This window comes from Gekko japonicus, unplaced genomic scaffold, assembly GCF_001447785.1.
Source record: "Gekko japonicus isolate JY-2015 unplaced genomic scaffold, Gekko_japonicus_V1.1 scaffold19, whole genome shotgun sequence".
In the NCBI taxonomy this organism is placed as follows: Eukaryota; Metazoa; Chordata; class Lepidosauria; order Squamata; family Gekkonidae; genus Gekko; species Gekko japonicus.
In genome coordinates this window covers 541,693-568,763 of record NW_015164664.1, presented here as the reverse complement: position 1 = coordinate 568,763, position 27,071 = coordinate 541,693, and the positions used below count along the sequence as shown (strand labels likewise).

Genomic DNA, 27,071 nt, shown 5'->3' with positions numbered 1-27,071 from the left:
CAGGACAGAAAGCCCCAAAGGCTCCGGATCTCCTTCTGTGCAGGGTGTGTGGCTGGACTCAGGAGCCAAGGGTGGGGTGACTCTCGCCCTTGCTGGGCTGTCCTCCATTGGGCCAGGATGGGTCCCGCTGCCCCTGCTGGGCACGAGGAGAGTCAAAGCACTTGATACAAATGAAATCCCCAAAGAGCGAGCCGGAGGAGCTGGCCATGTCCGCCCCCCGCCACGCCAGGTCCAGTGAGCGTGGGGGATGTGCATGGGAGTGCGGGGCACTTGGGCGGCTATACCCGCGTTGTGGAGTGTGAGTGTGGGAGCCCCGTATTGCTGAAGCTGGCAGCAAAGGTGTTGTAAGGGTGCAGGGTCTGCAGGCCCACCAGGGAGTTGGGGATCATGGTGATCGTGTTGGGCGTCATGAGCGGGATGTCGTCCGGAGAACGGCGTAGAGTGAGCGTGTAGTCCGGCAAGGCGGTGAGACGGAGGGCATCGTGGGGTGGCACGGCCTCACAGTCCCCGTGGTGAGTCTGGTTAGCCTGCAGCGAGGGCATCTCCTCCTCCGGCGTGTGGCCAATGTCATTATTGGTGGTGGCGCGCTGTGGGCTGGGCTGGCGGTGGGTGTCCTGTCGCCGTTTGTCCTTGCGGTAGTAGAGCGCGGCAAAGGCCAGAACGTTGAGGAAGAGAAGCGAGGCCCCCACCGCGATGGTGACGCTCAGCTCGGTGGAATAGTCACGGGGGTTCTCGACCAGCAGCGTGCCTGCCCCGTCCTGCTCCGGATTCCACTTCTCCTGGGAACCCTCACTGGTGTAGGCGGTGGAGATGGCCGGCCGCTTGGTGCTCCAAGTCTTGCCATTGGGCCGACGCGTGATGTGCGAGTTCTGGGTGGTGTCGGGCGGCGGCACCTTGGTGGTGGTCGATGTGTAATGGAACATGTCGTGCAGGTTGTACAAGTGTGGGACCAGGTGTTTCCAGAAGGCGACCTTGGTGGCCCGGTAGTGGTCACGCACTCGTGGCTTGAGGCCAATGTGCAAGTAGAGCTGGTCACGGGGATTATATTTGGACCAAGCCACCTCTTCAAAGCGGTTGGCCTTTGTATGGATGAATTTGGTGTCTTGGGGCACTGGCTTGTTTGGGTCCCTGAAGGAAAGAGAAACAGAGAAAAGAAACCATATGCAGCAGTGTCTGATGGCCAGTGTGGTGATGTGGTTAGATGGTTAGACTAGGATCTGGGAGACCCCGGTTTGAATCCCCACTCTGCCATGGAAGCTTGCTGGGTTGCCTTGGGCCAGTCATGCACTCCCAGCCTCGCCTATCTCAAAAGGCGGTCGAGAGGCTAAATAAAGGAGTGGGGAATGATATCAGCCCCTTCGAGTCCCCATCGGGAGGAAGGTGGTAAGTGAAAGCAATATAAAGCCGATGTAGTCCTCCGGAGGGAAGAAGGCCAACGCCCAGGCCATCAAAATCCCAAAGGAAAGGCACATGTACAAGCTGTGCCCATTCAAGGGAACTGTAAGCAAAACAGATGCCCATAATGCCATTTCTTCCCCCCTGCAGCATGTGTGGCTTTCCAAACAAACTTGTGACTATAGCTAATTTGAATCCCAGGCTGAATTACCTACTGGATATCCACAAGTCTAGTTCCGGGAACAGACACGGATGCCTGTGTGATCTCTCAAAGCATACCTTATTTTAACCCTCAAAGTTATGTCACCAGAGGTCGGCAGACAACAACCTGTTGGTGATCCCCAGCCCTAAGGATGTCTGGCTGTCCTCAGTTAGGGACAAGGCCTTCTCGGTCCTGGCCCCGACCTGGTGGGACTCTCTGCGGAATAACATCCGGGCCCTGCAGGATCTGATGCAATTCCACAGGGCCTGTAAAGCAGAGATGTTCCAGCAGGCTTTTACTTGAGGGCAGCAGTGGGAGATTGAGACTGACACCCTCTTCCTTCCTTCCTTCCTTCCTTCTCCCTCCCTCCCTCCGCCCCACACACCCTCCTTTACCCTGCCATGTGGGACAATGTTGTGCCCAGCAAAGGAGGAATTGTATTGCAGTCTTGGATCAGTTTAATTTACTGTTCTGTTGGTGTTTTTAATTATGCATTAATGGTCTTTTAAAATGTTTTACAAGATTGCAAGTCGCCCAGAGCCTGCTTGCAGGGTGGGCGATTCATAAGACCAATAAAATCAAAATAAATAAAAGTGGCTTTTCTGCGACAGCAATGCTCTCTATAGCATCAGCCAATCATTGCATATGCACAAAGGGAGGACGTTCAGTTTTGCTGTAGCCCACCTCTTGAAAGAGACTAGGCTAGATGTGTGCTTCTGCACAGGAGCTGGCAGTGGGGAGCCGCTGGAGTGCACAGCCTGTACATCGTTAAAAAAACCCCTTGTTGTTCCAACTCCTCCCTCTTCCTTTGCTTACTTTCTGGCAAGTGCAGCCATCTGGAGGAGGAGGGTCAGCATCCCCAGCTGTACAGCACCCCCCTACGCAGTAGTCTAGACGGTCAGAATACAGAAGAGCTGGAGGAAGGGAACCTACCCCGTCTTGGCAAAGTTAGTCCAGTAGGTCATGACCACGGCACTCAGCATGACGTCATTCTTGGAGAAGTTGCAGGGGAAGAGGTCGGTGGGGCCAATCATGGGAATCCCAAAGACGTAAGGCACCTCATCCCCATGGGCAGCATCAGACCAGGCCGGCTTCATGATGCTCTGGCAGTGGTGATAAAAGGCGTAGAAGTAAGTGGGGGAGCCATAGCGGGCATGGAGATCAGCAGTCACCACTGATGGTTCCACCCACTGGTGGTCAGTGAAGAGAGCCACCAGTGTCTTGCGGCGTGTCTCGGGGTTGTCCCGGTCAGCCCAGTCAGTGTACATGAACTTGATGGTTTCGCGCAGAGTGTCTTTGCCCTCAGGGTAGCCATACAGGTTGTCCACAAAGTTGGAAACGGAGTAGTCAAAATCGCTGCCTGAGACCCCGTTCTCTTGGTCTACGACTGACTCCACAAACTTGAGGCCCTCGCCCTGGTTAACACCCAGCATGATGTCATAGTTGAGAAACTCGCCTTGCTCCATCAGGATCTCTGGGTCGTCGGGGATGACGTCCCCATCGATGACGGGCCCAAAGGCCACATGGTAGCGCGCTGGCTGGATGTCCTGCTCCACGAGTTCCTTGGCGCTCTTCTTCCGCAAGCAGTCCACCATGTCCACCGTGTCCAGGACGTTGCAGCCCACCTTGTCGGCCAACATGCTGGTGTATTTGACAGGTTGGTAGTTCACGGCCCAGCTGGACAGTGCTGAGCCGCTCTGAATAATGGCTCGCTGGAAAAGGCCTGCAGGGGAAACACAGGGAAACGCCAGACATGAACAGTCCATCAAGCTGAGTCTAAGGAGCTCTCCCACAGACAAAGGAAACCGGTAAGACACCTCATTTTCTTACCCATCAATCTTCGCCTCTGTAAAAAAAAAAAGTTAAGATATACAGAGTAGGCTGCCTGCAGACTTGTCTTGCCTGTGACATTTCTGAGAACCCAGGAGAGCCCCCCTCCTTCTGGTAAAGCATCCCACTAACTCACCAGGAGAGGGGAAGAAGGGGGGCGGCACGGGAGAGCTAGACTGCCCCCTCTTAGCAGAATCAGGCCAGTCTCGCCTTTGTTCCGGGCCTGGCTGGAGGCAGTGCATTCTGGGCCTGTGGCATTAGCATAAGCCTGCTCCAGTGTCCATTAATCCATCGCCAGCAGCTCCTATGCTCTGGCAGAGCTGAGTCCCATTCCCACCCAACCACCTGCCGCTGTGAACAATCCGATGAGGGACGGCTGGCACAGGCCTACCACTTTCATGCAAGGCTGCTGGAGTCTGGCGGCGAAGGGGTTAAGCCTGTGCCACTTAACCCTGCAGATTCCAGTTAGCACAGTCCTTACTTCCTGCCCAGCTGGGCCCCTGTTCTGTGCCAATGCGGGCTCGGAGAGCAACACATTCCCCAGTGGCACAAAGGAGCCTTTTTGCTGGAGGGAACATGAGAGGCAGGGGACGCTGGGTCTAGGAAGCGGGCCCACAAAGGCCTTGGGGCTGGCAGAGGAATGCTGGGCCCTGGGCCAAGGCCTCTTCCAGGCAGCTTGTCCTTGGAATACAAAAAGGCCCCAGGAAACGCAGCCTCTGCAGCTGAGACAGGGGGAAGGGGGCAGGGGGCACTGTTCCCCCAGCAGCAAAAGGCCCAGGATCTTGGCCTCCGCTCTCTGCACAGGGGCCTTTGCACATGCAGAGAATCACGGCCATTCCGACTCACCCCACCACCCCAAGTGAAGAGGGAGAACCAGCTACTCTTTTGCAAGCAGGCACGGAAGGAATATCTATTTTTAGTTGCTTTCTGCAAAAAAAAAAACCCAAACCCAAACCCATCCAGCTGTGTCTTCGCTTAATGTTAACAGGTTCCCACCTATGTTCCTCTAGTTCACTTGTGAAAAGTGATGTGTATTTGGAGGGGGGGATAAGTCAAAAGGATTGCTGCTTTCTCAGGACCCCTTCACTGAGTCTCAGGGTATGCCTGAATCAGGCAGTTCTAAGTAGGGTTATGCATCTGAAAAATGTAGCCAGTACTTTCTGAGGTCCATCACGGCACATCCTAGCAAGTGCGGCGTACAGTGGCCAAACTGGGCACCAGAAATGATCCTGTTTCAGCTCTTGTCTCAGCCACACACTCACTTAAGCAAGGCATTTTCTCAGCCCCCCAACTTCAGTGTAGAGTTAATACTGCCAAACTATTTTACAGCGCTTGCTGTAAAAACTACAAGATGACAACTACGTAAAGTGCTCTGAGCACAAACAGCACCCGTGCATGTGGCACATTCTCCTCCTAGTCTGGGTTTCTTGGTGTGCAAAGTTAGCACCTCCTGAAGCAAGGGGCTCAGTAGTGAAGAGAAGGAGCAGTGACCTGTGGAAGACCCTTGTTCCAATCTAAACTTAGCAAGGAATTTAATGGGTGGTCTTCTCCCTCATCCTCTGCTCTCCTTTCAGTATGGGAACGAAGGTTTACAGAGCTCTGGTAAAAATGACCAGTGCGTACATGTCGTGTTTTAAACATTCAGAAGCCACTATATACACACAGAATACATACCTGAAGTGCTACTTTATTATTCCGCATTCATATTCCCTGCCATGTCTTATTCCTGCCCAACGCCCAGTTGCTCATTTGAGCTGCCTGCACAAAAACTGACCTCTTGCCTGTTCCTCCTGCCTAGCCCCTGGTCCAAATGCCCCTGCTTCAGCCACTTGCCCATTGCACCTTCTTCAGCAGCTGACCCGTCACAAATTGATACCCTTCCTAGTGGCCATGCCCCTGCAGGAAGTCAGCAGGATCCACCTAGACCATGATAGGTGACCAACAGGCATATATAGCACGTGTCCACTATGGCACTAAGTGTCGAGAGCCAAAATAGGTTGTCTTTGTCCCATATCTTGGAAGTGCCAAGAGAACAGGGCCACCTGCCCATCTAATAGTTGCCAGTCATGTATTATATGGTTCATTAGTGTTAACAGCAGAGAACGGCACAAGCATTCCACCCCCTCTCCCCCACTTTCTTGCTTACCCACCCATTCCTAAGGTACGGGATGCATCCCCTTTCTTGGTGCTTATTTGCTGTGACTCATCTTGGGCCTTTGCCTGGCTGGATTCAGTCCTGACATCATTGTGCCATTCCTGTCTGCACATCTTTAGTCACACATAACGGCACTCCATTTCCTGTAAACTTGCCCTTTCATTTTCAGGCTGTTAAAAATCTCCTTGTACAACCACCAGGGCCTCGTGGGATTCTTCTGGATTGTCCTTTCTGTCTCCGGATCCCCTCCCCTGCTTTGTTTTTCTGTGCATAAGACCCAATTCACCAGTTCACTGAAAGATGTTCTAGGGAAGCCCTTGCTCCTAACAGCACAGTCATGGGAAACTACAGAACAACATGCTTTGTTGTGAAATTCAGCACTGCAATTTTACCTTCTCCTGTGTACACTGGCTTCACTGGAGTGACATTTGTGCTTCCCAATTTTGTTTCGATTGTTTTGACTTTCATATTCAGTACAAGGCTTTTGGGGGGTTGTATGTTTTGCTGTCATTGCAAAAAGCACACATTCCAAAATGATCTCATGGCCACCAAGTTGTCCAGCTCTCTGTCAGATGCAGAATCCTACCAAAAAGTTATGCTTGCCCAGAGACAGCTGCACCTTCACTGCGCTGGTGGATACTCTTGAATTCACCAATGTAGTCTGGTCTACCTTTTGATGGGGGGGGGGGGGTGGGGGGAAGCGTACAACTATACTAATCCAGCCAAACGCTTCTCTAAGCTGCTGCTAAAAGCCTTCAAGGGTAAAATTTCCTTATGCCCCTTGGTAGTCTTCCCCAGTGCTTTTCTTTGCTTATGTTTGGGAAATGCTTCCCAAGGTCCAGTCTGTAATGTAGTCGGCTAGCGCAACACAGTTTGCTGCACAGAAAAACTGCAGTAGTCCCAACTTGCTGCTTCCACTGAGCCCACAGAGACAACCATGCTTGCACACAGAGGACCATGTACTGGCAGCTGCTGCACAGTGAAATTGAAATTCTCCTTACTGCTCTGTAGGATGAGACATATAAGCAGGCTAAAGGTAAAGGTAAAGGTTCCCTCGCTCGAAAGCCAGTCGAATACGACTCTAGGGTTGCGGTGCTCATCTCTGTTTCAAAGCCGAAGAGCCAGCGCTGTCCGAAGACGTTTCCGTGGTCATGTGGCCGGCATGACTAAACACCAAGGCGCACGGAACACTGTTACCTTCCCACCAAAGCGGTACCTATTTATCTACTTGCAATTTCTTGCTTTCGAACTGCTAGGATGGCAGGAGCTGGAACGAGAGACGGGAGCTCACTCCGTCATGCGGCGCACTCGGGTCTCGAACTGCTGAACTACCGACCTTCCACAACCTGCAGTTCAGCGTCTTACCCACTTGAGCCACCGCAGCTCCTATAAGCAGGCTACCCCAGGATAATTTGATTGCCTGTGCAAGCTCTCTGTTCACATCCTACCAAGTGGTAAGGGGAAACACGCAGACGTGTTAAAATGGTCTGTATCTTCCCCTCCCCCACAACCTTTACTCCTTTCCCACAATAGGTGGTTGTTTTAGTTCTTGATGTAGCTATTTGGTATTTTCGTGACTGGCTTATTTTGCTTCACTGCTCACTGGGACCCTTGTCCCAAACAGGCTCAAATCTGCACCCTCCAGCCTCCTTAGTCTTTGCAATGGTCAATCAAAGCTGTTTTTGCTGGGACAACATCAGAAGCCGGGGTCTCTCTTTTAATGTAGAGTGGCCGAGGAAAGCATTCCAGCTCCGCTATTTTTATTCCATCCCCCTCTCCAAGGGCATCCCCAGGCTATTAACAAACCCACAGCGGGCCACCTTCTCCCCGGGCGTCTTCTCCTCCACCGCCTGGCCCAGAGGGTCTGCATATCTCCCCTGCCTCTGGGGGCTGCCACATGGCATGCATCTTCCTGCCAGGCTCATTATCAAGCAAACAAAGGCGTGATCCCCATCTTGAGCAACAAGCTTTTTTCCTTCTTTAATAGGCTGCACAACAGAATGAGCAGAGTCCCTCCACCTGCACACTGATTAACAAGCATCCGTAGGGCAGCTCTGGGGCCAGGCCTCCACTCTGCAGGCAGGAGTGCACTTGAAGCTTTAGCGCATTAGAACAATGGAGAGAGAGGACGCAGTCCCGGATGCAGTGTCTGAGCTCCCACCTTTCAGCACACAAATGCACCACCCCCTCCCCAAGCATTCTAGATGATCCTTGATTAATATAGCCATCTGCCCTTGCTGCACACTCATCTCATTAATTCAGCTTCCATTTATATATTCCACCAACACACACAGACACACATACCTCCGAAGATCCCCAGTAGCGAGAGACACATTCTTGGGTACAGAAACAAGAATGTGCGCTCCCACTTGCAAGCCTTCTGTCAAATGGAAGACAGAGGAATGTATAAGGCTGCCTAGCACTGAGTCAACCCATCGGTCGAGCTGGCCCAGCACTGTGACTGGCAGCTGCTCCCCAGCAGAGGAAGGCCTCTTTCAGCCAAGCTACCCAAGAGCCTCTTAATGGGGATGGATTGAACCCAGGTCCTCATGCATTCAAGGAAGCTGTAGCAGTTTCACGATGATTTCACCATTACTCCCTCGAATGGCCACCTTCACTGGACAAGGGCGTTACATGAAGGTTAGCACAAGGGACCACTCGCAGGCAAAGGTGGGGTCTCTCCAAGCATGCAGGGGGGGAATCATTTTGCAGATTTAAGAAGCTCCCCCTCCATCCTTCACTAGCTTGATGAGGACCAAGCAAGTTCATTATCCTTGAAATTTTGGAAACAGCTGGGAGTCAGTTAAAGGAAAGACCGGTGTGTGTGTGTTTGTGTGTGTGTGTGTGTGAAGCAGAGGGAGAAGGGGAAACTGGTTTGTTCAAGCTATTGAGAGCATATAATATCCCAGAGAAGGAGGTTTGGGGAGGGGAGGGGAGGGGAGGGGAGGTTTCCCAATGTTTTATCTCCCTACAATATCTCGCAGGTCCCCAACTTGTATGGTCTACTGCTAAGCCCTGGACTCTGCCCATAAAAACCTCCTCTCCCATGGCCCGTGTTTCATACATAGTAATGATCATCATCTTGCACCCTATTTTCTTATCTTCAGTCACAAACCGTTCGAGTCATTTCAGGAAAGCATACAGTCACCCAGGGCAATGAGAATGGAGGGGAGTCTTGCTGGCGAGGGGAAAGGCAGGAGTCTTTCGCTCTATTTCCCTATGGCTGCCGATCCACCAATCTCAAATAAGTCAATGAAGCAATGAAATTAAGAAGACTGAAGCATAAGCTGCCTCTGGTTTAGTCAATTTCAACCCCAAGGGAAAGGTTGAAATGCTCTTGAAGGGTGAGGGGAATTGTTGAGGAAGACATTGCTTTTTCCTAATTTTATTCAGCCTTTTAAAAAGGGTTCCACAGTCTCTGATTCAGTAAAGAGGATAGATACTCAGCCTTTACTGTGTTACATTGAACAAAGCTAATCAAGGCATGGGGGGGGGGAACCATCACCAATGAGGTTACTGACACAGTCCAATAGGGGCCAGTGACCTTTGTACACAATCCAGTGGCTGTTGTCCTGAAACAGTTCCAGCAAGGAGAAAACTGGGTTTGGCTGGTTCCCACATTGTGCCTGATGACCCAGACTTGAGTTCAGTTTGCCATTGTCTGGTAGCACCAGCCTCATCATGTCTACTTAGCTTGGAGGTCCTATTGCTCAGATGGTTGGGTTCCCTCCAGTCTCAAGATGCATTTTTTCCCCAGACCAGGATTTATATGCGGGCCAGAGAACACATCCTTTAGCTTGGGTGCAGCATGAGTTAGCCCTACAGACCTTTAAATAATAATAATAATAATAATAATAATAATAATAATAATAATAATAATAATAGCAGCAGCAGCAGCAGCAGCAGCAGGTGCTTTGTTTCAGACTCCTTTAGCTATGGATGATGAATTTCCAGCGCCATTTACAAAGTCACTTGGAATGCGGATGTGACCTTCTGCTGCCAAGTGCAAAGAACAGAAGCATCTCGCAGTGGGCTTGTCCTGCAGCTCTTATCCTTAGTTTTGAAAAATGCCTCTGCATCAGATTTAACCCCTCTTGGCCTTTTGCCATTTCATGGGCAATCAAGTTGCTTCCCATCATTGCAACTGACTTCTCCCTTTAGGCCAGTTTCACAGCTGCCTGTTCTCAGCGCTGTGCTTCTGTCCTTCTGGATCCAGTTGTGGCTACCCCGTGCCTTGAGAGTTTCTTATGTCCCCTTCAACTAATGTCTGGTAGGAATTTGAACCTGTCCAACCACTCAAGCCACCCTCATGCCTGGTTTTTGTTCTGTTTTGTTTCTTGCTACATACAAAGCCATCTCCCTGTCCATCCATCCTTTCCTGGACCACTCAGACTGGAGATGCACTATTTTGCATGTAGGGTTTTGGCGTCAGTCTCCTAAAGAATTGTCCTTATTAAAGACATGCAAATGTTTTTACAAGACTTCTCAGAAGTGGGGTGCCCTGAAGCTGTGACTTAGTTTAGATAGAACAGAGGTTATGATATTTGGAAACACTGAAGTTCTAAAGGGAATTAAGGTAATATTAACTGACCATGAGGGAAGTTTTGAAGCCCTTTTGGACCCTTTATCATTATTTGAAGTATACTGAGATATTCACACACCTTTCTTCAGTTGCATCTTATCCATAAATTATCCTCTCCTCTGGGTGCAACCAAGCGAGCCATGTTAACTTGTAACCCTATGGGTGGACTAGTGCAATGTGCTGACGTAAGGGCTGCCCTTGAGGACAACTTGGCGGCTGTTTGCCTTCTTACAGGTACTAGGCATCATGAGCATTTTATACTGGTATTATAGATAACTGATGGCTATAAGTTTGCTTGGAGGGAAGGCGTCATGGTATAGCCCAATCTCAGCAGATCTCAGCAGATCTCAGCAGATCTCAGCAGATCTCAGCAGCTAAGCAGGGTTGGTACTTATAAGGGGGACCACCAAGGAAAACTCTGTAGAGCAATGCAATGGCAAACCACTTCTGCTTCTCACTTGCCTTAAAAGCCCCTTGCTGGGATCACCATAAATTGGCTGCGCCTTGACGGCGCTTGACACCCACACACGAGTTTGCTTCTATTAAGTGCCATTCCCCCCTCCGCCCCTGTAAAGCATTTCAACCTGACCCACATATATGAAGGACCATCTCTCCCGGTACCAGCCTATATGCCCGCTTAGACCTTTCCACCAACCGTTTTTACTTATCAACTTGACCACAGCTGCATCCACATTGCATTGCTGCCACAATCACTGCAGTGAGCAACTGGATTTTCCTGTCCGGACAAGACAATCCACAGCAATTGCTGCCTCAGGAGACAGGGCCAACCACAAAATGGCAGGGAGAGTTAGGCAGAACTCTCATAAGAACTCTTCAGCATTTATGGCAGGAGCCCTGTCCAACACAAGATGCCTTTCAATCTGCACAGCTGATCTGATCTCCAGTGGCCAATCAGAAGCCCTGCTGGGTTCTAGCCCCACCTGGCCCTGCCCACTTTTAAAAAACATCTGACCAGCACAAAGAAAGGTGCTGGCAGCTGCCAGGGCACCCCTAGGCACCACCACGTAAGGGCCTGCAGGCTAAGGTAGACCATTGGCATGACTCAGTGTGAAGCACCTTCATGCTATAATCTTTAAAGTAAATTCTCAGTTCCTCTCTGGGCTCTTCTCTGCCTCCATGCTGGAGTATTTTAATTTTAATATATATATTAAGGAACAGAGTGTGTGTGGAGGGGAGGGCTTTGCACCACTGCACTGCCTTCAACAAGATTCCTTGTTAATTTCATCTGCCCTTTGGAAGATAAACTCAGACATTTCATGATCCCAGTACTTCATTATCTCCCCCCACCCCACCCCACCCCGGGGAACACTTTTCGCCAACTGATGTATTGCAAGAGTATGGGTGCAGATGCAAACAAACAAACAAAAATAATTAAAAAACAAAACCAAACCTTGAACCCTGAGATTCCGGGAGGACAAAATGCATCCAAACGGCAGAGGCAGACAGAAAAGCACCGCCTCTCTTCATGTGTTTCTATAGCCTGGCTTCCAGCTCAGAATGGGTAGAAAAGCCCAGGAATTTGGAGGAGGGGGTGAGCCTCTTTCCAGCCCCCCTAGTAGATGCAGCCCTGGCAGACTGAGGGGGAGGGGGCTGTTCTCTTACCTTCAGAGTGATGTGATAGGGTGAGCAGGCTAACACAGGAGGCGCCAATGCCTGAGCCAAAGACCGTGATACGCAAGGGGTCACCACCAAAGAAGACAATGTTTTCACTGATCCAACGCAGCGCCTGGATCTGGTCAAGCAGCCCGTAATTGCCCTTGGCAGCCTGGTCCCCAGTACTCAGAAACCCTGTGGGCAAGCAGACGGTGATCGTGTGAGAGGTCACCAGGTCCAAGATGACTCAGACCCATCCCCACCCTCCCTCCTCCCACACAGGGCATGCAGCCAGTCCCTTTGAGGCAAAGTCCCATAAAAATCTGTTAGCAGTAGCTAAAAATGCCCTCAGGAGTACAGCTCATCCAGTTGGGACCCTGAAGTACAGGAAGGGCTGAGGCACAGGGGTCTCCCCTGGCAGACCGGGGAAGTCCTTTTCAGGTCCACAATGATGGAAGGGTCCCAGGTCAGTTCAGGCTGACTACTGGAGCCAGCTGTGAGGGAAGAAGGGCCCCTCAGCCTTTGCTGTGGAGCGTAATGTATGAGCCACACCGCTGGTTTAGTTGGCTATTTTCTGCACCTGCCCAGCCATTAGTGGCAATCGGGTCATCTTGATTGAGCATCATAAGCACAGCCTGCCATCTTGCTCAGCCCATATTCAAAAGGTTTGCAGTGGGGGAGCTACTGAAAGCCTATTACCCACAGGCAGGGACAGAAAGAATCCGTCTGCAAGCAGAGGGCAGAATATACACGGCATCCTCAGTGTGACTCCACAGGGACGTCTCCCCCACATTACGGGAGTTTTGAGATACTTGATAATGTTCGATTCGTCAAGCATCTTGAACGTTTGCTTTGTTCCAAGCTTCTCTCAATAATGTTTAGTAGAGTGGCACATAAATTTTTAAAAGCGTAAAGAAGAAACTAAGGCCAGCCTCACCCTCCTTCCTTGTGATGTACCGGAGGGAGGGGGAATCAAAGCATTTTTGGAGTTGGGCCATTTTTTTTAGAGTTCCCACTGCAGACTGAGAACAGTATCGCAAATTGCCTCCAAGCACAGCTAGGAGCACTCCGGCACTCACAAAGTCAGAATAGGCACAGTCCCCCTTCTGCCACTGAGGGAGCATACCCCACATGGGACCAGGATACTGGGGAGGGAGGTAACAGAGAGTGCTCCAGGCCAGAATGGCAAAAGAATCCTCCAGCAAAGTGGACAGATCCTGCCTGGGGTAGGAGAAGCCCTCCCAACCCACTCTGTGGAGCGTTGTCCCAGGGAATCGGTAAAGCGGCCCCAGAGGGCTTGCCTATCCGTTTCCAGAGGCAGTGTGGCCGCACCCTTGCGGGGACATGGAATACTCCCGTTGGTGCAGCTCATTAGCGGCACTCGCCAGGCAGCGCAGGAGGAGGAGATGGGTAAACATGGTTATTCAATATTTAACTGCAGATCAATATTTGCTCTCCACTGTGCCAGGATGTGCAAATGAAACAGAATTCCCAAGCAGGGACCGCAGCTAAGCTGCTCGGCTGGGCTTTGGTAAGCGGGAAAATTATGCTGGAGATAAGGTATAAATGGGTAAGAGTGAGGCCAGAAGGAACTTTAGTGTGGAAATGATCACGTACAGATTGGGGGTGGGATTAACACCCACAACCCAGCATGGGGCAATTTTTGACAGGCACAGATTTGTCTTAGTATGTCAGCAAGGCCAAAGTCAAGAAACTAGAAAGGGGCAATGTTCCACTACCAGGTGGGCCACCCACCCTGCAGGCCAGCCAAGGTCTCCTGCCCTGCTCATGGAGCTGTGGGTCAGAGCAGCTCCAATACTTGCTTCCCAGCCACCTCATGCCGCTTCAGGGTTGCCAGCCTCCACGCGGGGCCTGGAGATCTGGAATTAACAACTGAACTCCAGACTACAAAGCTCAGTTCCCCTGGAGAAAATGGCTGCTTTGGCATAACACCTCCTTGAGATGTCCCCTCCCCAAACCTTGCCCTCTCCAGGCTCCACCCCCAAATCTCCAGGAATTTCCCAACCTGGAGTTGTTAACCCTACATCACTGTCTAGCAGCAACTCTGGCCCCTGCACCCCCAGTCCAACTGGTGTCTTTGGCTCCCTACCGAGCACTCCAACACGGTAGTTGAGGGTGATGACGATGACGTTGCCATAGCTGGCCAGCACACTGCCGTCAATCATGTTGCCTGTCCCTTCCATGTATGAGCCACCGTGGATGTACACCATGACCGGCTTGGCTCCGCTGTCTCGGATGTCTGCAAGGGGGAGAAGCTAGAGAGAGGACTCTGACAGAACTTCTTGGGTACCTCCAGCCCACTGGGGCCGTTTGTGGGCAGTTCCTTGCAAGGGGTTAGGGAGGAGGTGTTGTCCACTCATAGCACACACCCGCGCACATGTGCGCGCTCACACGCACACACACACACAAGACCCAGCCAACAGAGACCCAAGGCCATTCCTCAGCCTGGGAATTTCCAACTTCTTGGGGGCAAGCACAGCTCCCTCCCCACACAGCAAGGCAGCCAATGTGAGAAGACCCTGAGGGCTTGCAGGTGTCATGGGCCAGTCAACACCCCCCTTTCCAAGCCAGGCCCAGTGGAAGAACACACCCAACACTGGTCAAACAGAGACTATAGAGTCAGGGCCAAGACAGCACCTCAGAAAGCGTTTGCAATTGTGTCTCCTGAGCGGAGGTGCAAAGTGGCTGGAGAAACTGAGCAGGAAGAACCAGCTCATGTTCTGCCCCTCTAGAAGACTCCACAGTCTTGAGATGCTTATGCCAATCACAGACGTATAAGAGGAGTGTAGGGGGAGTAGGTTATGGGGAACGCAGAGACACTGTCCCCTCTTGATGGGGATGAAGGGATGCACTGGGAGGGTAGAAACAGGCAGGTATGCTGTAGGTCTCAGAGGTGGAAGGAAAGGGCTGGAGGGGTTGGGCTATCTCCTTCTGCCAAGCAAAACTCCTTTTCTCCCCAGATCCCTGCCAGCAAGGGGACCCTTTTTGGTTTGTACCAGCTAGATCCTGTCTTGCTCAGTCTTCATCTCTTTCCCCCCCCTCTCTCTCCTTCTCTCCCCCTCCCTCTTAGCAGGTGCTGCCCCTGAAGAACTACATGCCCACCTAGGGCAGCCTGAACTGGGAGGTGGGAGGCTTCTGTGTGCCTCCCCCACCCCAATAAGGAGCCCCTGCCCCACAGTACTAATCAGGCCCACTCCAGCAGCACTGCCTAGCCACGCTGGGCCCGTGTTTCCAGGTTGCCAAGGTGGGCCGGGCTCACCAGACCCCATCTATACACAACTGTGCCCTGAAAGGCAGAGGGCAAACAGCCAGGTCCACACATCATCCCAAGGATGGACTTTCTGTCGACAGGGAGAAGGTGCTTATCACATCCTCCATATCAACCTAGGAAAGCCCAGTAAAATCCTGAAGAAGTTGGGCAACCAAAAGACCCCATGTGGGTGTAGCCAGACACCCATTCCTGACATGCCCAGTGACCCAGCACAGCCACAAAGTTAGCACATTAGCAGAGAAGCAGTGGCATGCATGGATCTGCCCTTGCAAACAAGAACACCGGCTAAGTACACTCGTCAGTATTTAAAGAGCCAAAAAGGCTCCGGTAAGGTCACAGCTCAAGGTGGCTGGACAGGGGGGAATCTGTTTTGCCTGGAAAGGCCAGGTGCTGGGAGGGAGCAGAGAGCAGGGAAAGAATGCCAAAGCCCGATCTTCACCACTCCTGACCCCCAGCAGCTCTTGATGAGTCCAACCTCTGCCCTCTGTTCTGCGTGCTAAATTGACAAGATGTCATTTGGTTTTCAGGCACAAAAAATGATAAAACTATGAGGAATCCCACTGCTCCCACAATGCTTGCTGCCAGTAATGTGGACAGGTGGGGGACTTCAGCCAAAGATGCAAGCTCAATGGGCTCCCATACTCCTACCCCATTGCATTAAGGGCTTCCTTTAAACAGCCTCTCCTTTTGACCCCTCCATGGTACAGAATGTTCCCACTTGGCTTTCCTTCCCTCGACTCTGGAACTCTGGGGAGACAGAAGGACTCCTACATTGACCTCTCAAACCCCAGCTGATGCTTCAGTGCCCTGACAGGGGTTGGGAACACCTAGGGATTTGCTTCAGGGACAAAACAGCTGCCTAATGGGAGTGAAGCCATCTCAAGGAAGACAGCTAGGACTTTCAACGGTTTCTTCCTGGCATTTGCTGCATTCACAGTTTCTTGAGCTGGGTCTGGATGGCATTTCCCCAAGGTTCTTAAATAATTCTGATAAGAAGTTGTTGATCTCCTAACAAAAATGCATCTGACAAAGAGAGCTGTGTTTCTCGAAAGCTTATACTACAATAAAGTTTATTGGTCTTAATGGTGCTACTGGGCTTTTTGCTTTTTAACAATAATATGCAACTGAAATCAGCCTCCTTGAAGATCCTGAAAGACTAGAAATAAGCAAATTTAACACCAATATTAAAAGAGGTTTCAAGGGAAAGCAGGGAATTATGGACTAGTTACCCTAACGTTTGTCCCAAATAAACTGGTGCAAACCAATATCAAAGACAGAATTATTAATTATACAGAAGAACAAGAGGATAGAAGAAGCCAATTATGTTAGGAATAATTGGGAAAGAGACTCAAAACAAAGTGTGTATTGTAATGCCACTATAGAGATCTAAAGTGCAGAATATGCATTTGGAATACTTGGGTACACTTCAGGTTTCCCCCCATCTGCAAAAGGATATTGTAGAACTGGACCCAATGCAGAAAAGGGAGACCAAAACAATTACAAGGAAAGGCTTAAAAATCTGGAGTATTTTAGTTTATGTATTTTAAGATAGACAATGAAAGGGGAACATTATAGGTCTACACAATTACCCATCATGTGATGGAAGTGGATGCCAAGAATGTTTCTCCGAGAAACAAAAGAAAATGTTTCACACAATGCATAATTAATCTATGGAATTCACTACTAGAAGATGTGGTTGTGGCCTCTTAGTCTTTTTAAAAGGATTAGACAAATTAATGGAAGATATTCTATTGTTCACTTTTAAGACCATTTTGGATAGATGGAACGTCCTTGTTCAGAGGCAGTGTACCAGTTGCTGCAGAGCAGCAGCAAGGGAAAGCTTTTATTGCCTTCAATCTCTGTGTGCCTTAGGGGAGCATCTGAGTGTCCATTGTAGGAAACGGCAACCTCAATGAACTTTCAACTGATCCAACAAGGCTCTTCTTCAGCTCCAACTCCGAGGCTGCTTTTCAGATTAACAGGATGAGGCTTTTTATCCACCCTCCACGTAGCAGCTGATCAACCACTTCACACAGTCCTGGCTGGAGCTCTCTTGTTATGCAAACGCGATGCCCATCAATCCAGAGAGATGCTTATCTCTTATGATACTGATGGAAGGGGGTGTGTGGAATGAGTTCTTTTGTGTTCTCCAGAGAGCAAGTTAACACACGAGGAGTGGGCTGCTCCATCACCAGTTGGTCCCATTTGGAGGCAGCTCCGTGGCATGAGGGGGAACGAATCTGTGACACCTGCTTACATAGTAGCTGTCTCCCGTAAGTGAATGGGCTAATGCTGTTAAAAAGATAATCACAAATCAATCTGGACCATTCCACATGTGATTGCATTCTCCTAACAAGTTGGCCACTGCCCCAGTACATTCTGCAGTTCAGAAACATCCTGAGGGCTTCGCAGCAACTCACAGGCTAGGGGGAAGCCCCGGGGCAGTCTCTGACCTCTCCAACACCCTCAGCACAGCTCACAGTCATGCTGAAGGATGACTTCCTCTGCCACACTCCGGGGGCTGTCCAAGCGGCTGCACAGGCACACCTACACCAGAACGGTAGTGGCACAGAGCTGCCCATTCTCTTTACGAGACAGCACCCCTTCTCCTAGAGATTTCCTCTGATGGATGGAGTGACTGCTTTCCTATCACACCTGCCTGTGGGAGAAGAAAAGGGGTGCCTGCCTGCCCCACCTCTCAAGATCAGCAATGCCTTGTAGGGTGTATGCAGTTGCCCCTCTTGCCAGCAGCCCTGAGGAGGCACTGACCAACACTGCCTCCAAAAGGGAACACGGTGTATCTGAGGGGTTCAGGTTTGGCACCCAGGCACCGTTGCTTGTTCTAGGGAGAGGCCAGAAAGCACAGCACAGAGCGGCACCAGCCTCCTCCCTTCCAGGGTTCAGCCTAATTCCCAAGAGTGGCCAAGAGAGAGAAAGAGAGAGAGAGAGAGAGAGAGCACATGAGCAACAGGAAAGGCAGTGAGAGAGAGACACGTCAGCAGCAGCAGCAGATTCTGGGTGCTCCTTGTCTGAGCCTGGGCTGCCCCCGTCCCACATGCATGCCCCCTGCAAGCCGGCAGGCCCCTTGGCCTTCGGGAGCCCAGGGCCACCCTGTGTGTGGTGGTGATGGTGGTGGGGAATCCGGAAGGGGAAACGTCTTTGGTCCAAATAGTTTCTTTCTGATCAGTGGTGGAGAAGAATGCTGGCGGGAAAGACGGAGCTGCGGGCCCCTTGCCTCGCTTCACTACCTGCTCCCCGTGCTGCCCAAGAGCCCAGCCCATTCCCCCAAGCGAGAGAAGGCCAGCAAGCCCCTAAGTGGCCGTACCACAGCTCCGTGCCCCCTCCCCCCTCTCCCCACCCCCGTGGAAGAGGAGGACGAGGCTCAACGAGGGTCACCATCCCCTTCCCATGCAGCCGCTCGGTAGCACAAGGAGACAGAAAGACACAAAGAGCTGGGGACTTCCCAGGATGGCAGCAAATGGAGAGCGCACATGAGAGAGCGTGAGAGAGCGGGTTCATGCAGCAACAGCCACCTGGCGCACACAAATACCTTCATCTTCATCCCCGTCATTATCCGCTAAGTCCTCGCCCTGTTTCTTAGCGCTGGAGCCTGGGGACCAAACATGAGGAGACAAAACAAAAAAAGAAAGAGAAGAAAGAAAAACAAAAACAGGAAGAAAAAAAGAAAACAAAAGAGAATTCAAAAATAGCATGATTGCAGAGAAGGTGGGCACGTTACCTGGGCAGCGCTCGGGATCCGCTAAGCATAAACTTGCCCCACTGACCTCCAAAAGCAGCACTGGGGGGGGGACTGTCCATGGCGGCTTCCCTTCCCCCATTCCCGGGGGTGCGGGTAGCATGAGAAAACAGGACGAAGCAGCCTTTCTGTTTCATGGGGTCCATCTGGACGGCAGGCCTGAGGAAGGTGGGAGCTAGACCCCACACGGGGCTCTCCAGCAGCCAGCCTGCGGTCCCTCTCTTCCTGTGGGGGAAACACCAGGACTGGCAGCCAAGGTTAGGATGGCACCTTGACAATGTCAGCCGACAGCTCCCAAGAAACTGATGCTAAGGAAGTGGCACAGTCGCCTTTGCTTAGGGAGGCAGCACGGAGTGGTGATTTGTGGGCAACGGGGCATGCTGCCCTGTGGTCAGGCTGGGGAGCTAAATGCACTCAGAGTAACTGTTTACTTGCACACATGTGGTGGGGAGAAGACCCTTGACTGCCCATTGCTGCAGGGTTTGGACACTGTGCACGCACAATTCCAGTCTCGATGTGTGGACCTCTCTGGGGTGTGCATATGTGTATGCACGTCAGTGTGAATGTGCTCACATGCATGTGACAAGAGTAGGCTATCCTAGAAAGGGACAGAGGGCCCAGCATCCCACCTCCCCAGAGTCTCTCTGTCCATCTCCTCGTTATTCACCCCTTGGGTGTCTGTAATGCTCGGAAGAGACAACACTTAGATTTGGCAGCAAAGGACACATGAAATCTGCCATCAAGGAAAAGCATTTAAATTGCTGTCCCTTCAAGGAAGGCAGGCAAGTGGCTGTTTAAAGGAATCAGGAAAGCGCCAGCCACTTCTCCAGACTGGCACCTGGCAAGTTAAGGGAGGGCTCTTGGCAAGTGGGTGCTCGCAATGCCAAGAATGGCTTTTAGGCTTGACTGCCTCTCTCCTGAACATTCTTCGTATGCTCTAGAAAGCTGTGAGAAGCAATTATACACCCTAATCAGCACAGCATCTTAATTCACGTCCTAATTTTTTTTTGGGGGGGGGTCCTTTTTGACTGCATCCTTAGAAGACCTCCCCCACACAGAGCAGTTCCCTAGCTTCCTCCTCCTGAGCTAGCCCAAACTTTCTGAATAAAGACAGCCAAGGTGGTTCTCTGCCTGAATTGGCAGTGCTCACAGGAGACAGCTGGAAGCAGACCCCTGGTTAATCTGGCAGCAGTTGCTTGCTTGAAAAATACACGTTGAAGGACGTTCAATGAAGAACTGTTACGACAGAAGAGCCATGAACAAGTACAGTCCGTGAGGCTTCTGCCCAGAACTAACCTACCGTCGTAAGCTTCTAGGGACCAGTGATCTCCCCCCTTCTACCAGGAAGGCAGACAGACAGAAGGCAGTGCAAGGCCTTAATCTCTAGGTTTAAAGATCCACACAAGAGCAGAGGCCAGCACGCCTCCACACACACTCACTCACTCACTCACTCACACACACTCACACACACACACACACACACACACACACACACACACACACACACACACACAGAGGTCATGGTGACTTCAGCCCCACTGCCCTGGCTGGAGGAGGCCACCTATGCCAAACCGCATATAGGCTTTGAAGCAAACCACATTTTTTTTGGTATTTTTGCATTTGTGTGTGTGTGTGTGTGTGTGTGTGTACGCATGCTCCCATCCAAATACTTGACAGGGTCGGCCCTGCTTAGCTCCCGAGATCTGAAAGTCTCGGCAACCTCTGGCGACTCCTACTGGGGCACAGAGGACATTCAGAGAAGTGGCCTGATAGCCTGCCTCTGGCCTCCCAGCCCTGGTATTCTCTGGAGGTCTCCCATCCAAATACTTGACAGGGTCGGCCCTGCTTAGCTCCCGAGATCTGATGAAATCGGGCTTGCCGGGGCTATCCAGGTCAGGCCGCAAACCATGGTGATTCTTCAGGCTGCAGACAATCAGGGCCAGAAACAGGCCAGGGTAACACCAAAGGTGCTTTCCATTACCAGAAAGCTGCACAAGAAGGGCTGGCTGTCTGCCCCCAAAGTCTGCATGTCTCATCCCACGCAAGGGGACCTGTGCAGGAGTGGCCACGAGGCAGGCACTAAGACTCCACAAAGTCGGAGGGAAGGAGATAGGCTGGGGTGAGAACAAAGCCTTGCCTGGACCAAACAAAGCTCTCCTGTCTCTGCTCGCTCAGATTCCAGGCCTGCATGGTAACCATGGAGACCAAGGCAGACTCTGTATTTCCCATTCAGAAGCACAGAATCTCTCCCCCCATCACCACCACCAGGGCCCTCTGTCCTGGCATTGCTGGGGACAACACCCTCTTCCTGCCTCTGCTCCCTACCCCCACCCCAGGTTAGAGCTGCAGAGGCAGTAGAGAAATCCATGGGAGGTGACAATCGTGTGTTTCCCTCCCCCTCTTCACCATCCCTCCTCAAATCTCCACACCCACCCACAAGCTGTGCCAGCACATGGGTCTGTGTGGTCGGCTCCAGAAGAAGCCAAGGGAATGCAGGAATTAATTCTCAAAGCTTGCTGTGTACTACAGCAGGGGGAGAGAGTGAGAGAAAGAGAGCCACTCTGGGGGACTGGCATTTTGATGGGCCTGACACTGCCATGGTGCTGCTGCCTCAGAACTGGGTTGAGAGGAGGAAAGGGGGCAGCAGCAGCTGTACCAGCAGACACGAAGGGCCCAGGCCTGTGCAACCTGGGAAAGATGGACTGACACCACCAGAACCTTCTGGTGTATTTTGAGCAGTGACATATGAGGCACTGGAAGGGCAAGAGGAAGCTATCAGACTTGTCAAGAGGTGTGACCCACACCTCTCATTGTGTGGGCCCAGGGCCTCAAGAACTGATCATTCCCTTGGCATCCAGAGTTGTCTCTGTGTGTATTGGAGGGTGCATACCCTCTTTGGGAGTGGGCAGAAAGAAACAGTGCAATGTCAAAGTCCCTTGCCAAGAACTGTGGTTAACACCCTTGCCCTTCCCCAATGTGAACACTAGAAGATGACCGATTGATGCCGGTTAGTATAACGTGTCCACACCCCTCCCACATAGCCAGAAGAAGGGTATTTGTGTGTTTGAATGCTAGTCATGTAGGAGGTGACTCTTTAAACAGCTCTCCTGGATACTTTGGTTTTGGCACACACTGGTGGGTAAGTGCAACCAGAAAGCTCTTTGGCTGGCACAGGACTTCTTTGTTTTTTTTTCCAGCTTGCGGACTGATAAGCAAGACATGCAAATCTTTAAAGAAAGAAAAAAATCTTTCCAGAACAGAACACATGAGAACAAAGAGTACAGGAAGCAAACTGGGCATCTTGGACAGACCCTAGCCACCAGAAGGCTTCTGCCAGGCCCCACAGTCAGAAATGTTAGTTAGCCAAGATGCAAGAAATCTGTGTCACATTTTTATCTTACTTTTCCTCCCAGGAGCTCAGGGTTGTTTACGTAGCTCTCCCTTCCTCTGTTGTATCTTACCAACCACCCTTGTGGTTTTGGGGGGGGGGAGTGTATGACTGATCCAAGGTCACCCAGTGAGCTTCAGAGAGCCTAATGAGGATCTGAAGCCCAGTTTCCACCAGTCCTAAGTCCAGTCCTGATCACTGCACTGTACTGCGCTGGCTCTTGATGTGCTCACTATCTAACCCAAAAAGGGACAGGCACAAACTCTCCCTCCTTCACTAAGGTCTTCACCTGGTGCCTGTTTTGTTAACCATCCTTAGTCTTGGCAGGAAAGGCAGAATATAAATGAATTAAGTAAAGAAATAAATCAAGGTGAAGGAAACCTTTTTTGGGGGGGGGGTTCCTCTCTGTGTGTGTGCGTGTGTGTGTGTGTGCATACACATGCCTTGCCCTCAAGGAAATGAGGAAGCAAATGACTCTCTTGTGAGGCTTAAAGAGGCATGGGGGAAGCACATCTCTCCTGTGTGTGTGCGCACGCGCATGAGAGCATGCCTCCCCCCCCCTTCCTACTGGCACACAAAGAAGCCATTTTGAAAGAACCTGAACAGGCAAGCAGGCTATCCTGGAACAGCTTGGCTACTGGCCCTATCCTGCCAAGTAATAAGGACAACTTATACACTGGGTGCAATTGTAGAACAAGATGTCATCTGGGGCCACCCCATCTCTCTGCAGAACACACCATTATGTATTTTAACTGTGGGCTTGAGGAAAACAAACCCACCCAGCCCCACTTCCGGGCATCTAACTATTCCCTGAAGAATTTTGAAAAATGATCTCTTCTACACCTCTACAGATAAAGAAAACCATTATTTGCAGCCACATTGTCCCCACAAGATAGAGAAGGAGGGACTGCACCAATTTGGTTTCCTTTATAATTTAAAAAAAATCCCATTAGTAACTTCCAAGCCACGTCTCTCCCCCCAGTCCTATCTCAGTAGGAGTCAGTGGGTAATTAAACTTTCTCTTAATACAAATAAATCACCATATGCTGATGAGTTGTCACCCCCCCCATCACTCCTCCCCCCCCATCAAACTGTTCTCATGACTAGACCGATCATTACAAGAACAATTAGCAGCACAGAGTAATGACCACACCATCTCTCGGGTCTAGGCTGAGATGGAGCATCTCTGTGCATGCACCTGGACACATGGGTAGCAGCATCAAAGTTAGCATGTCCAGCAAGGGGGTCGCTCAGGTCATCTTTCTACTATGTGCTCTCTGGTCTCTGCACTAAGCCTACAGCCCGCCCCATTCAGCAGAGATGCCACAAGATGCTTTGTCCATAAATGGGGTATTTCTGTGCATAATTGAGTATGTTGTACATTTAAGGACCCCAAAAGGGTCCTGCAAAACTTGTTTCCTATACGTCTAAATCCAAGAGAAGTAACACTCAAGCTCAACTCTGTGTTGCGGCATCCTCTGAAGGAGACTTTTTAGGCACCATCTCAGCTTTAAAGCTGTACCTGTCTGGTCACAGCTGGTGGGCACATCCGAGGGACTTAAACCATAAGCCTCCACCCTGACTTGGTTGAAGGGTAATGGAAATATCCTGACAATATCTTTTACCCAAGCATTCTCCATCTGGAAGCTGGCACTCCATCATTAAAGCTGAGCCAAGCACTTGCCAAGTAGGAAGGAACAGGGTGTGCAAGCTATTCTGGAGCTCTGTGGAGCCATGCCAATTTGGGAGGTGATTGAGGGACCAAAGATCACTCTGAGGGCTGGCACTGGGAGACTCTCAGTTCCTCCCCTCCACGGTGGGTTTGGATGGGGCCTAAAGAGCCCTGGGAGCAGGGCAAAGTCATTGGAGCGGCTGGTTGTTGGCACCATACAAGACAGAGTGGCCTGCTCAAGACCACGTGGGCCCCTACGGGGCAGTCTCGGTGCTTGGAGAGAACCCCTAGGTATAGGTAAGACAGAAAGCAACTGGTACAGCAAACCAAGGGGCCCAAAGAAGAGGAACCAGCAAAGGGGCAGCCAGCTAGCATTCCTCAGAGTCAGCTAAAGAAAAGAGGAAGATGCTCATAGAAGCGCAGGACTAACCAGTAGTGGGATCCATGCTGTACATCTATCCTGTAATAAGAATAAGGAAGGGACCATTCAAAGGGACCCCAGAAGCAGGGTGGACAAGGAGGAAGCTGTCTCAGGGGTGTACGTGAAAGAAAGAAAAGGCAGGTGGGTGCAGCTCAGTGCATAGGTGTGTCGGGGCATGTACGCACACTGAAGGAACTTGAACCAACCGCTCTATGCAGAAGCAACACCAGGGCAGAGATGGCACACAGAGACAGGCAGTTCCCATGGCAACTAGAGACAGCCATGTTCTGGCCACAGACCCTACATACAAAGTATTGGGGGGGGGGGAAACGACACCAGCAAGGCACCATTTTGTTCGGACACATTTCAGCAGGCCCTCAAACAAAGTCCCAGAGGCAGCTGTTCTTTCACCTCTGTGAAACCTCTTCAGGATGCCACCATACAAATGGATTAGCAAAAACGGGTTCCACTGACCAACGTTTAAAGACGGAAGCTTGGCCCTGCCAGTGGGAAGGGGAACGGCAGAGACAGGCAGAGACACCTCACTTCTCTGACCATCCCAAACAATTCAGGGATGACTGTGCCTAGCTGGGAAGGCTGGAGATCCTACAACTTTTTGATTCTCGCCAGAGTGGGAAATCTCCCCTTGTACCAAAAAGGGAGCAGCTCAGGAAGCTCCCAAGAGGCCAGCTCAGCTCGCTGGCCAGGCAGATGGGAAGACAGAGGCAGACAGACCCGCGAGGAACCCCTTCGGGAGGCCCTCCACCTCCCCCCGGAGAACAGGGAGGGGGACGCTGCAGCAGCACGGGGGCAGGCCAGGCGCCCCTCGCTCCCACTCTCTCTCTTGCTTCTCTCTGTGCCCCTCTGCCAAGCCCCGGCTCGCTACCTACCTCCTTTCCTACATATTTTCTTGTTGGGCTTTCTGGCGCATTCCTTGGAAATCCGTTTTACTGTAAAATGAATAAAAGACTACAAAATAACAGGAGGCTCCAGGACGGTGTGGGCATGCAATTCCATCCTCTTCCCCACTCGCCCGCCCATCCATCCACCCATCCACCCCCCATAGCCCATTCCCCCAGCCACCCTTCCCGCCCTTGGGACTGACCCGCAGGGAAAGGAGAGGGGGAAGGGGACCGCTGCCCTGGGAGGAAAACTCCAGAGCCAGGTGTGTGCTGGGATGGGAGGGAAGTGCTAAGCATGAACCTCCCCCCACCTGGCCTCTGGGGGAAGGAGGGGAGGGGCAGGGGTTGCCAGCTCTCCCCAGTGCTGCTGCGCAGAGACGGGGCTTCCCCACACATCTCACAAATCCCTACTGGTGGGCTCCCCTCCCCCCTTGTGGTGAGTCTGGTAAGGCCCTCCTGGTGCTGCTACTTACCGGTCAGGAGGGGATCCCCTGGAAAGGAAGCGTTAGAGAATGGCGTCCAGCCTCACCACAAAAGGGCCAGGTCCCACCGCGCTGTCATCCAGGCGGGCCCGGGGCTGCCCCATGCATGCCCTCCTCACTTATCAGGCACCAGGGAGAGAAGGAAGCCCTGCAGCTCGGCCATCTGGGCGGGCGCCGCCGCTGTCTCAGTACGAGAGAGCACGTTCCTCCCAGCCAGTCCCTGCCCCGCCAACTAGCGTATGAATCTTCACAAAGTGGTGGAGGGGGGGGAGGGGGAGACAGAGAAGGGAGAGGAAAGGACAACCCCAAAGCAAACTCAAGACAGAACCTGGCCCTTGGTGGCCCCAAACCAGCCACTTGCTGAGAAGGTCTGAGGTCGGCCGGAGAGTTTTCTCATCTTTTGCAACACAAGAGAGGAGCCCGTGATGATGCCATGGCAGGGGAGGGACGTAATGGGGAGAGGCAGCGCATATGAGAGAGGAAGAGCAGAGAGAGAAAGAGAGAGAGAGAGGGAGAGACAGCAGGAGGGCACAGGGCACAAGCAGAGTGACCAGAGAAGCATCTCCACAAACAGACGGCATGCGTCAGGCAGGGGAGGGCAACGCTGGCATGCTGCAACCGCGTGAGACCAACCACTGAGAGAGAGAGAGACAGAGAGAGAGAGCAACGTGTCCTGACAGCACCCCGCTGGGGACTCACCATCCTCCGTGGGGATGTAGATGTTGAGATACAGGCAGTCCTCATTTGGATCTTGGATGTAGGTGGCCACAAAATCCAGGTTGGAGGTGAACCAGATGGGCAGCATGATCTCGGGCACAGCCGTGTGGATGTTCTGCGGACACACTGGGGAGAAGTGGGTGGCGTTCCGTATCCCTGACCAGGAGGATGGCGGCTCCGGGGGCATGAACCGCTTCTCCCCAACGGGAGGCGCTGCATAGGGCACCCCCAGGTACTGGTCCACAGGGCCTAGGATTTCGCTGGGCAGCGGCACCCGCACTCCACGGAGCTTCCCATAGTGCGTGTTGACAGTGGGCGAATACACCTGGCTCTCCATCTGCACCACGGAGGAGGCGAAGCTGAGAATCCACAGGGCCAGGCGCACCTCCCAGCCGGCAGCTGCGTCAGGCACTTGCAGAAAGGGGAAGAGGAGCGGGCATTGGAGGATTGACCGCCACATGGTCTGGGAAGGGCAGCACTGGCAGCCAGGCCTCAAGCAGACTCCTGGGGCTCACAGGACCCCCATGATGGAGAGGGATCGTCGTCCGCAAGGGGAGCAGGCAGGCAGAGCAATCCTAGGGGTGACGGGGAGGCTTCTCTTCAGAGCCGCTGGGCTGCCCACAACAGCTCCCTTGCAGAAGGAGCAGCTCTTCGGAGAATGG

The 27,071-nt window shown here is 51.9% G+C and overlaps 1 protein-coding gene across 2 annotated transcripts; it reads right to left on the bottom strand.

Moving 5' to 3' along the window:
- On the bottom strand, positions 1-27,071 carry NLGN3 (neuroligin 3). Of its 2 annotated transcripts, XM_015408957.1 has the most exons (6): positions 26,392-27,071; positions 18,621-18,680; positions 13,889-14,038; positions 11,788-11,973; positions 2,531-3,320; positions 1-1,128 (listed from the first exon to the last, which is right to left on the bottom strand). In XM_015408957.1, exons 1-6 carry the CDS (start codon positions 26,867-26,869, stop codon positions 279-281), a joined length of 2,514 nt encoding a protein of 837 aa, XP_015264443.1. In that variant the 5' UTR covers positions 26,870-27,071; the 3' UTR covers positions 1-278. The 2 variants fall into 2 exon arrangements, with proteins under 2 accessions (XP_015264443.1, XP_015264441.1); XM_015408955.1 differs by lacking the exon at positions 18,621-18,680.

Coding starts and splice junctions, on each gene's coding strand:
- NLGN3 (XM_015408957.1), bottom strand. CDS start 26,869: ATGTGGCGGTCAATCCTCCAATGCCCGCTCCTCTTCCCCTTTCTGCAA. Junction 14,039..18,620: donor TGACGGGGATGAAGATGAAG/GTATTTGTGTGC, acceptor TCCCCCTTGCAG/ACATCCGAGACAGCGGAGCC. Junction 3,321..11,787: donor CCTATCACATCACTCTGAAG/GTAAGAGAACAG, acceptor TTTCCCCTGCAG/GCCTTTTCCAGCGAGCCATT.